Below are 11,058 nucleotides of genomic sequence, written 5' to 3' on the forward strand. Positions count from 1 at the left end.
TGTGCTGTAAAATTTATAATGAGATTTTGGTTAAGCTTGGAATAGGGAGTAAAATGCAAAATTTTTATTTTTTGAGCCTAGGGACGAAATCAAAATTTATAGAAAAGTTAGGGGCAAAATGGTAATTTTTTATAGGATGTAAATTGAGTCCATTTAAATATGAAATATGTGAAATTGATGGTTAAACTCATTTATATAGATCTAAAAACACTAATTCAAGGTTAGATCGAGGAAAAGAAAAGGTTTTAGATTAGTAGATTTCTAATGCGAACAAGTGTCAAAGTAAGTTCGTGTAACTTAATCCAGAATGTGATTTATATTGATGTACATTACCTGAATGCTATCATCAGAAATTCAATACATGCTTGAAACGGTGAAAAAGGGTTAAGTCCCGATTGAATATTAGATTTTGATGATTATATGCGCTTTCCCGAAACGAATAAGATCTTGCATTTGTTGCGAATGGGATTTAGCTCGGACGAGTAATCCCATTGACCTTGTTATAGAAAGGATATAGCCCAAATGGGTAATCTTGATATAATACCTCTCGAGAATACATTACATTTAGGATTTAGCCTGGACTAGTATTCCTAATTGAGCTCTTTTTAACTTACATTATATAAAGGATTTAGCCTGGACCAGTAATCCTGTTATACTATATGTAGCTCAAGAGTGTGTTCCTTGATTAAGTGCCCTAATGGGTACCTCAAATAAGAATTGATGGATTATTCAATCGTACACCCCGAGTATACTACTTGAGTATCCATCGAAATTTCAATGATTCAATGGACATATAACTCTAGACATGGCATGAGAATTATAAGATGAAATGATAATATCTTGAAAGAGTGTTACATGATGAGCTCATCTATTCTTACTTGATGTATATGTAAACTTTCTGACTGACATGTTTGATTGGATGCATGTGTTTAGGTAATTTAGCCAAATGGATGGAAAACTTGTTATTGTATGCTTAGATTAAAAAAATAGGATTGGTAAGTTTAGTTTCTGTTATACGAACTTACTAAGCATGTAATGCTTACTCCATTTTATTTTTCCCCTGTTTAATAGTGCTTAAAAGCTCGCGAGGGTTGGAGATCACTAGAGCATCGTCACACTATCAACTAGTCATTTTGGGTATACTTAGTAAAATCATTTTGGTATAATGGCATGTATAGGATAACTTGACCATTAGTAGCTTAATAATGTTGTTTTGTAACCGAGCCATTGGAATGGCTAATAATGGTTTATTTTGGTATTACTAAGTAGATTCATGATATATATATACATGTGTTATGTTAAGTATATGTGAACAAAGGATGCTATTACCTAGTTAATTTAAGGTAAGATTGTGAATAAATATGCTTGTAATGGTATGCTATGTTGAATTATGGAAATTGCCTAAATTGATTATTTGAAATGGTTGGTATTGGTTGTGTTTCAAGTACAGGTCTTGGGTGAAATTTTGGATGAGAAGTGAAGCTAGAAATGACTTCTTTTTGTCCACATGGGCAGACACACGGGCGTGTGTCTAGACCGTGTATGACACACGGCCTGGTAATATGGGCATGTGGTTAGGTCACGTGTCCCCTGCACCTTAATTTTGAGAAAGAGAATGCTCAGAATTGGACACACGGGTAGAGACACGGGCGTGTGTCTCAGCCATGTGGTTGACACGGCCTTGGACACGGGCGTGTTACATGGCTGTGTGAAAACTGCACCTAAATTTCAAAAATTAAATTTGTCACATAGCCTAGCACACGGACGTGTGACTTTGCCGTGTGACTTAAATTTCTTCATGCCTTAAAAGTCAGAAAGTTACATGGGTTAGGGACACGGGCGTGTGTAATACATGGCCTGACCACATGAGCGTGTCCCTAGACCACATGGGCATGTGAGCCCTACAACTTGGAAATTTTTTGAAAAGTTGTGAAAAATTCTTAGAGGTACCGATTAAGTTTCGACTCGACTCTAATGCTCGTAATAGGCCTTGAAGGTCCAATTAAGGGACATTTTGAATAGTCTCAATAATTGAATATCAACTTACACAAATTATTTGTAAAATGTTTTGAAAATTCTTGTAATGCTTTGAAACCTTGTTCTAATAACGGATACGAGTTAGGGGTGTTACATGATCTGTCATAATTTAGTGTAGTAGATTAAACTAGTTTTCACACTTAAAGAGCCTGAATACAAGTATTTTCATTACATCTTAGTTAAGTTTATTTAGTATTACTTACATTCTATAAAATGTGCAAATCGGGTATTTTATTGACCTTAAAGGCTGAATAAGCCCTAAGGGAGAGCTAACACACATTAGTGTAAGATACCATTATAAGGTATTTTAAGCTGATGTTAGACGCTATGTCACAACACGGGAGGTTCGGTGTAGCAACATAGGGAATATAATGAACAAAACTCAAGTCTGGCTTTGATGTCACTACACAGGCTGACGGTGTTGCGACATACCCCTGGAGATGGCTATAGAGAAGCATACTAGTTGCTATGTCGTGACACAAGTCTTGGTGTGTCACGACATCGACTTTGTGACGAAAATAAAACATGAAGCATGGGCATTTTGGTCTACACAATCAAACTTTTAAGCTCGAGAACGTCAGCTAACCTAGGGTTAAGAACAACGGCCACCTGAAAGCTATAAATAGGTTCATTTGTCACTTGTTATAGACATATTTTATTAACCGAGTTTCTTTCCTTAGATTTAGTTTTGTTTTCTTTTTTTCTTAGGTTTTCTAGAGTTTAGTTTATTTGTTCATTGTTTTCTTTCAAGAGATCTGGATTATGGAATCATTCAAACTCTATAGATTTGTGTTTAATATAAATACAATCAGGCTCTTTCATTGACTCTATCTTGTCGATTTAATTAGCATGTTTTCTCTTTATATTGATTATATATTGTTTTATGAATGCCATGAGGAATTAATCCTTTTATGAGGGATTAGCAAGTGGAGGTATGATCTGTTAACTATATTGTAGGGTTACTCAACGGATCAGTTGTTTGGGAAAGGGAGAACGTGAAACAAACCTTAGGTCTGACAACCTTGGAAAGTCATCAAGGTGAGAATTAACCTAAATTTGGTATTGCCCATCCGTGAACACTTAACCCCAAACCAGTCTGGATTGTGAGGTTAGAAGATAAGTAGTTCTCCCTAACTCGTTATGTTAGTGGAAGATAGGAAGATCCTACTAGGGTAACAACTAGTTGATTGACGAGGAATCTGAAACGACAGTTGATGGAGATTACCGAAGTGAGCTAATTACCCATAATCAGATATGGTTTATTCTTCCTTTTTAATCTCTTGAATTTTATCTTTTTATGTTATTTTATTTTTACTATTATTATAAAAACCCCAAAAAATCCTTTATTTTGTATTCTTCGTATTATAACTAAATTTAAAGTACTAATTAGATATCTTAGTGTTTAGGTTAGAGTTGATCTAGAAATAGCCTCCCTTGGGTACGATCCTCAAAGTACTCACCCACACCGTTGTAAAACTATATCACAACTAGACCCGTATACTTGTAGATACCGCCTCATAATTCTATATTTTATTGCAGTATTCACACTCTAGATGTTATTACGTCTGGAGGCGATCAATATTGAAGTGTGTTGAATAAGGTTTTAAGATGTCCATATAAACATTAGAAGATATCTTAATGATTTGGTTTAATGCATTACATAAATGGTATGATTTTAGGTCATACGGTTGTGTGTCACACACAAGTTGGTGACACGGCTGTATGCCTCTGGTAATTAGAATGCATGAATAATAACATGGTCACAGTGAGTTACATGGTCGTGTGACTCAGTGATACACGGGCACAGCTTTTCACACGGCCGTGTGACCTTTGTTTTCATGTTTGCCCTTTTTTATTTCAAAAGTTTTAATTTGGTCCTCATTCAATCCCAAACTTGTTTTAGAGCTTTCGTAAGCTTGATTAGGACTTAGATTAGTTTGTAAATAATGTTTTGTATGGCATATGGAATGATTAATTATTTTTACGTCAGAATTGCATATGATGTTCTCTATTTTTTGTGGTAGCATCTAGTAACTCGGATTCAATGATCACACCGGGTATGGGGTGTTAAATGAAGGCTCAAACGGTTTCATATGTTTTGGGTCACTTTTACAAATAAAGTCATTTGAAGGGTTAAAATTGGCTAAATTTTATTATGACAACTAAAATAACTATTTTTGCAATGTTGGAGGCTAAAAGGTCATGATGTCAATTTAATAAATTAGCATATTCTTAAAGCACTAGTTGTGGAACTGTCAACATGACCTTCCACCCACTAGGTCTCTAAGACCTCATCCTTACCTATATAACCTCAATCATGCCCGCTTTCAAGCAATATTTCAAACACAACATACTCATTCTTGGCAATGACTTAGAAACATTGATTCTTATCATTTTCAACCTCAAGCTGTTGTTTTTACCCAACCTGAACATGGTGGCTATTACTATTAAAAAATAAAAAAGGGGAAAACTTGATTTGTTTAAGTTTTCTTCGTAGTTTTTCCCAAAAACTGTTTTATTTATAAAATTATTTTTTTAATAAATAAACTCTATTTTAGAAAATGAGAAATAAATTTTCATTTATTAATGAATATTTTTATAATTATGTATGTATTTTTATTAAAAAATAAACTTTTAAATAATATTTTATTTTTTAAGTTTTTTAAAATTTTAATAATCAAGATAAAATTGATGCAAATGTGTAAAATTAAGGGTTAAATTAGTTGAACTTTTAGAATTCGAATTAAATGGAAAGAATCTAAAAATAATAAAAGGTTGAATTTGTTATTATGTCAATAAAAAATGCCACATCAATATTTTGTTAGTAATTTAATGCAAGAATAACCAAAATATTAAATTTTGAAAATATTAATAACTAAATGAAAAAAATTTAACCTAAATGGCTAAAATAGAAATACGTTAATAATTGAGTAACTATTTATAGAAATTACCCAATATTTTTTACTAAATCTTAAATAAGATAAAAGGTCCCCGTCCAAAGTGGAATTAAAAACGGTAGAAAATATACTTGCTATATAAACATGGGTGCTGTTTGAAAGAAGCAGGGACCACTAATGTCATCAAAAAGGTATAAACGATAAAACTACCCACTCCCAACATTTTTGTATTCCCTTTCATTGCCACCCTGGCATCGCCTCATTCTTCCACCGCCTACCTCCTCAACCGGTCACCAACCTTCCCAAATCACGTGCTCTCCACGTGCCCTTCCCCCCTCTCTCTCTTCCTTCTTTCCGTGACTGATTTGCAACAAATAAAAAAGTTAAGAGACATATAAGAAATGGCTATTATATTAGATTTATTATTATTAATTTGTTTTTTATAAAAAAATATACAAATAAATTTCTTGGTTTTGATGATGTTATAGTAGTTGTTGTAGTATTTGGGTTTTGCACTTTCTTTGTTTTCCTTCCCTCTTTTCTTCTCATAGAAAAAAAGGAACCATTTCATTCTCTGGTTTTTCTTGATTTTCTGTTTGGCTTTCTTCGATTTTTCTTTTTAAGAAAAACTATATATTGCATCGGTTATGAGGATCAGGAAAAGGCAAGCTCAGCTACCTTCCTCTTCGATTTCACCACCACCTCTTTCATCAGATCCCAACTTTAACCGGTCTCCGGTGGTGCAACTTCCGCCTCTGCGGCAGCCTCTTCCACCTGCTGATCATCCAAATCACCCGATCCGAAGGCAGAAACCGACCCAAGGCCCTGATTCATCAGCTTTCCCCGAAACAACAACATTACATGGTGGAGAAGAGCTAAAGAAGAAAGAAGATTACTTGGTTAGTTCAATACAACTTTCCTTTTTTTTTCTTTTTCTTTTTCATTTTCGATCATAGTTTTAAGGTTGCTAAGTGCACTAGTGTTTGATGTAATGAAAAATTGATTTGCACCCATGAAAGCTTCGTATATTCAAATTACCTAAGTGAGATCCTTTGTATTTTTCACTTCTTTTAGGTTTTGAAGCATGAAGGAGAGGAGGAAAGGGGAGAAAATGGAGAGAAGAGTAATTATACTGCCAGGTAAGAAAGCTAATGTTCTTTTTTCTTACTTCATGAAATCTTGTAGTAAAAAACTAAAAGGTTAAAAAAAAAAAGGTCCCAAATAATAAGTTTTTTTAACCAACATTAGTAAAAGAAAATGAAAACTACACTAAAATAAATATAATTACTTTTAAGTGGAAATACTGTTTTAGGTTATTTTTATATCAGCTTTGCCTATCCACCACCATAGTCTTAAGTCTTTTCTTTTTCTTCTGCTGTAATTTTCTGGGTTTCTTTGTTTTTCTTTTCTCTAGGAAAAAGAATGATTTTGATGAAGAACTAGGAACTGGGTCTCTATCCCTTCAAGGTAAGAAAACAACTAATGAAAGTAGAGTCCATATATATATGTGTTGCACTTTTTGATTTGGGTCTTTGATTGCATTGAATAAAGGTGTTGGGAGTTGGTGTGAAGGAGAGAAGGCATTTCCGTTGAAGAAAAGAAGAGGGAGCTTCGAAAGAATAATGCAGAAAAAGGATGATATTATCAATGACCATAATTATAATAGTGGGAAGAAGAAAGGTCGAAACGGTGCGTTAATGGAAGGTTCAAGGTGCAGTCGTGTTAATGGAAGGGGATGGCGATGTTGTCAACAAACGCTTGTTGGTTACTCTCTTTGTGAACATCATTTAGGCAAAGGAAGGCTTAGGTGTATTACAAGTGTTCGAAGCCGATCGTTGGGTAGCAATAATAATAATGCAGGAATGAAGGAAGAGCAGCCGCTATTATCGAAACAAGAAGAGAAGCCATTGATGACGACGATAAAGAAGAGAGTGAAGCTGGGGATGGTTAAAGCTCGATCGATAAGCAGTTTGCTAGGCCAAAACGACAATGTAATTGCCGTAACAGATGATAATAATATTAATAATTAAAAACCAATCATGAAAACTCACTGCTTCCAGACTTTATTTATTTATTTATTTATGTTTTGTGATGATATAAATTTTGGTGGTTTTATTATACTTATGAATGAATGATGATGGGGTTAATTGTAATTATTTTCTAGTTGATTAGATTATGAAGTGAAAAATACGTATACGTGGGGAGCCACCTCATGAGATAATTAGTGTTTATCTTTTGACTAAGGAAAGTGCATGAAAATCCAGTCATGGTCTGAAAATTTCTTGGAAAAAATAAATTAATTGAATATATAGGTTTTTCTTTTATTCAGTTTTAATGCTAAGGCGAATAGATATTTTATTTGATTTTCTTTTTCCTTTGGTTTTGTAGATCTCTAATTAGTGTTGGAGATTTTCATTTTTCCAAATATATTGGAGATTTTATATAAAATTCAGCGTCTAATATTTGAATTTAATCTCAATGAGACATTACAATATTAATAAAAGAAAAAATTTATGCGATGATTATAGGTGGAGTAATAAATATTTATATATTATTTTTGTTAATGTGTTCGATTTTTAGGTATGTGTTTTCAACCCTTTTATTTAAAAATTATATAAAAAGTATGAAAATAAAATTTCATTATAATAATATTAGTTATCATTTAAAAACGTTCTCAATTATAATAACTATTTAAATTTATTATATATTATATATATGAGGAGATATGTAATTGCATTAGTGTAAAATTCAAGTGGTTTTACATCATGTTATAACTTTTTTATGATTAATATTTTTATAATTTAACTATTGGACTTATCAATATATTTGTACTTGTCAAGTATTTAAATTTTTAAATTTATCCAATATTTCTAGTATACTGATCTAAAATATTATATATATTAATATGTATTTAATAGTTGAAAGTTTTTTATATATTAAATTAATAGTTTAGAAGTTTCTAATTTATGCAAAACTTAACATGTATGATCAGTATAAAAAAAATGTCGATTGAATTATTAAAATATTAATCGTATAAAAAATTCTAAAATAACATAAAACCACTTTAAGACTTACATCAGTATCAAAAAACTTTTCCCCTTCATATCATATACCCATCAACTCAATACTAACTCTAATTAATTTATCAATGATTAAATATGTGCAAATAAAAAAAATTAAAATAATTGAAATCCATTAATTTTTTTATGAAGTAAAAATTATATAATTAACTCTCTCTATAACAGATTCTTTTGTCTATTAACATTTGAGATTTAGATTATATTTAAAAAATTTCTAATTTTTAAAATAAAAATTATAATATTCTAATAATAAAATTTATTAGTGAGATTTAAATCTTGATAAATTTTACAAATATAGTTTTATTTATTACAAAATATTTTTATTTAATAAAATATGGATAATAGATTTTTAAGTAAATTTTAAATATTTTATTGATATAATATGTTTAAAAAAATTATGTTTTTTTATTAATAAATAGAACCAATTTTATTAAAATTTAATATAAGAGACAATTATGGAGAATTTACTAATTTATTTTACCTATCTGATGAGCGAATGTTAATATCGAAAACATATTAAATAAATTCGTATATTTTTTTATTAAAATTAATGGATTAATATTAAATCCATATATTTAATAAAATTCTAAACGATAAATTTCGATTAACTTTAAAAAAAACTTAAGTATGTATTTATAATTAGTTTTCTTGATTGTGTATATTAATTTAATTTAATTTAATTATCTTTATTTGATAAAATTCAGCACAAAATTTGAATATATTATAATTTTAAAATATAAATAATAATTGTGTAGGTCAAGAATGCGTAATTTTTTAAATTACATATTTAGTTATATATTAATTTTATTCAACAAAATATTTTTAGTTAAATTTTTACTTTTAATATTAATTTAAACGTAAAAAAATAAACATTAACTATAAATAAGAAATACAATAAAGTAGGATATAACAAATTTAAACATTTAATTTTTTTAATATTTTAAAATAATTTAATTATTATTTTTTTCAATATTCAAAATTAAACATTAACATATTTAAAATAGTAAAAATAATTTTTAATATTTAAAAATAATTTAGTTTTTTAATATTTAAATTTATTTTATCTTTAAAAAGTATGTATTACATTTTTATAATTAAAAATACGTATTCATTTTTACAATTAAAAAATATATATTACCAACTTCAAAAAAATGTATTGCCTTATTTTCAATTTCCTTTTATTTTTAATCCCATGTAAATTTTTTTGATAATATTTGAGAAAAATAAAATAAAATAAAATAAAGAACACATAAATTTTACGTGGAAACCCTTTTGGGAAAAAACCACGGGCAGAGGAGAAAATTCACTATGTCGAAAAATTTGAATCAAATACAAGAGGAATAGACTATGTCTATTTATAGGTTTGCAAAGCCATATTCTAGTAGGATTGAAATACCTTATCCTAATCAATATAAAATAGATGGAGTTTAATAAGGTTTAAAAACCTTATTCTAAAATAAAATAAAAGAAGTCTAGTTCTATATGAATTTTACTTTTATTTTATTTTCCATCGTATTTTATTTAAATAAGAATTTGAGTCACTTAATTCTAACAATCTCCACCTTGACACAAATTCTCAATGAACAAGTTCTTCATCGTGAACTTTCAATAAACAAGTTCTCCACCTCTTCCATAAAACCCCTTAAGGGTTTAACTTCAACAATGAACACCAACCAAGTCTAAGCAATGCTCAAACTTGGTTATAGGAAGTGACTTAGTCATCATATCTGCAAGATTTTCATGAGTACTAATTTTGCTCACAACAATATCACCACGAGCAATAATATCACGAACAAAATGATATCGAATATCAATGTGTTTTGTTCTCTCATGAAACATTTGATCTTTTGTAAGAAAGATGGCACTCTGACTGTCACAAAATACTGTGCTGATTTGAAGGTCTTTATTGAGTTCACTAAATAGTCCTTTCAACCAAATAGCTTCTTTACAAGCCTCAGTAATCGCCATTTACTCAGCTTCAGTGGTAGACAAATCGACTGTAGTTTGCAAAGTGACTTTCCAACTAATTGCACAACCTCCGATTGTAAAGACGTAACCTGTGAGAGATCTTCTTCTATCAAGGTCTCCAGCAAAATCAGCATAACATACCTTATAACTCCATCTTTAGTTCTTCCAAACTGTAAGTAAATATCAGTAGTGCCTCGTAAGTATCTTAAAATCCACTGAACTGCTTTCCAATGTTCTTTACCGGGATTTGCCATATATCTGCTAACTGCACTGACTGCATATGATAAATCTGGACGTGAACAAACCATAGCACACATGAGAGATCCCACTGCACTAGAGTATGTAACATGTGACATGTACTCAATCTCATCATCTGATTGAGGAGACAAGGCCGATGAAAGTCTGAAATGGGCTGCTAAAGGAGTACTAACAGGCTTAGCACTCTGCATATTGAACCTGCAAAGAACTTTTTCAATGTACCTCTTCTAACTTAGGTACAATTTACTTGCTTTTCTATCTCTGAGAATCTCCATACCAAGTATCTTCTTTGCTGGTCCTAAATCTTTCATCTTAAATTCTTCACTTAGTTGGGCTTTAACCTTTCTTATCTCTCATTTATCTTTTGCTGCTATCAACATGTCATCACCATAAAGAAGTAGATACACAAAAAAACCATCATTGTTTTTCTTAAAGTAAACACAACTGTCTAAACTACTTCTTTTGAAATCATGAGAAGTCATAAAGGAATCAAACCTCTTGTACCACTGTCTTGGTGACTGTTTCAAACCGTAAAGGGACTTTCTCAGCAAGCAAACATAGTCCTCTTTTTCTGAGACTATAAAACCCTCTGGTTGTTGCATGTAAATATTTTCCTCAAGTTCTCCATGCAGAAATGTAGTTTTTACATCTAACTGCTCAAGCTCCAAATCATGCATGGCCACAATACCAAGCAAAGCTCGAATCGAACTATGCTTAACAACTGGAAAGAACATGTGACAGCCCAAAGTTGACCCTAGTCGGGAAGTGATTTCGGGACCGCTAAACCGAGTCACCAAAATGTTTGAATGTGATACTTA

The 11,058-nt window shown here is 30.8% G+C and overlaps 1 protein-coding gene across 1 annotated transcript; it reads left to right on the plus strand.

The window, feature by feature from the left end:
- The first annotated feature begins 5,311 nt into the window (after window positions 1-5,311).
- Window positions 5,312-7,052, plus strand: LOC107901972 (uncharacterized). Its single transcript, XM_016828169.2, has 4 exons — window positions 5,312-5,833; window positions 6,009-6,073; window positions 6,349-6,401; window positions 6,486-7,052. Exons 1-4 carry the CDS (start codon window positions 5,582-5,584, stop codon window positions 6,962-6,964), a joined length of 849 nt encoding a protein of 282 aa, XP_016683658.1. The 5' UTR covers window positions 5,312-5,581; the 3' UTR covers window positions 6,965-7,052.
- The last annotated feature ends 4,006 nt before the right edge of the window (window positions 7,053-11,058 follow it).

Source organism: Gossypium hirsutum, chromosome A01 (assembly GCF_007990345.1).
Source record: "Gossypium hirsutum isolate 1008001.06 chromosome A01, Gossypium_hirsutum_v2.1, whole genome shotgun sequence".
NCBI lineage: Eukaryota > Viridiplantae > Streptophyta > Magnoliopsida > Malvales > Malvaceae > Gossypium > Gossypium hirsutum.